At 63.7% G+C, this 1,092-nt stretch overlaps 1 protein-coding gene across 1 annotated transcript; it reads right to left on the bottom strand.

The window, feature by feature from the left end:
• Positions 1-742: 742 nt before the first annotated feature.
• Positions 743-1,066, bottom strand: H696_06313 (hypothetical protein; the record flags this gene model as incomplete). The annotated part of the gene is made up of 1 exon (XM_009500055.1): positions 743-1,066. The coding sequence occupies one exon, from the start codon at positions 1,064-1,066 to the stop codon at positions 743-745; it is 324 nt and encodes a 107-aa protein (XP_009498330.1).
• Between the last annotated feature and the right edge of the window lie 26 nt (positions 1,067-1,092).

Genomic DNA, 1,092 nt, shown 5'->3' with positions numbered 1-1,092 from the left:
GAAAGGCGGACAAGGAGGCAGGATGGCCGAGGCGTTACCTGGCCCGAACATGTTCAGGTTCGCGTCGACGCGAGTCTTCTCATGGGTAGGTGGCCTCGGCTTGGAGGTGATGAAATAGGCCATGGTAGGGCGAGCAATTGGAGAAAAGGAAGAGTGGAGGAGGGGTGCTGTGCTTGTCCGCGAGGGTCCCCGGGTGGGGCGGGAGGGCGGCCGAAAAATGAGCCCCCGGGGCTCGTGAGACACCGAGGCCCGCCTCTGCCGCCCGCTCGGGTGGATCCGCCGCCCCGGCCCTGCCAATGGAAGGGAGGCCGTGCTGGACCAGGCGTTGGCAGTTGCTGAACCCCCGCAGGCCTGCATTCACAATCGTGGGCACCTCTCGCTTGCTCCGGCGTTCAAGGCATTTTATAGGGGGTGTATTTTTCTGAGGGGCAACGAGGTGGGGGGAGGGGCAAACTGGAAGAGGGGGGAGGGAGGTCTCCGCTACGCCACTGAAATGGCACATGGCAATGGCAGGAGGCGATAGAGGAAGAGAGAGAAGAAGAGAGAGAGAGAGAGAGAGAGAGAGAGAGAGAGAAAGGGAAAGAGAGGGAGAAGGACGGCAGGGGGAGGGTGTGGGTGCCGCCGCTTCCGTCACCTCGCCTCTCAGCCCCTGCTTCCTCACCCTGGACAAGTGGGAGGGGGGGGGGGGCGGGGAGAGAGGAAGCAAAAGGACAAACCGGCGGGCCTTTCTGCCGGCACCAGCTTAGGACGAGCCAGAGGGGGCCAGATAGTGGTTGGTGGCCGCCAACCGGGTGGCCTCCGGCACGACGGCATCCTGAGGCAGGGAGCGCCAGAGGGTGATCTCCTGCTGCTTGAAGTAGCGGCGCTCCTCCTGGTCCAGAAGCACCAGGTTCAGGAAGTAGCGGACGCTAAACTGCTTGTCGGTGTCGTGGTAGGTGGGGGTCAGGCGGTAGCTGTTGAGGAACAGCCGGACCGGGATGGTCTCATTGCGGACCGGGCTGCCATCCATGATCTCGAACCTGCGGCGGCGGGCGGTGGCGGGGTGGATCAGGCGGTTAGGGGACATCAGACTACGGACAGAGGAGCGATGAA

Source organism: Fonticula alba, assembly GCF_000388065.1.
Source record: "Fonticula alba strain ATCC 38817 unplaced genomic scaffold supercont2.80, whole genome shotgun sequence".
NCBI classification, from domain to species: domain Eukaryota; order Rotosphaerida; family Fonticulaceae; genus Fonticula; species Fonticula alba.
Note: the sequence above shows the minus strand (reverse complement) of the source record. Positions and strands in the feature narration are given on the sequence as shown.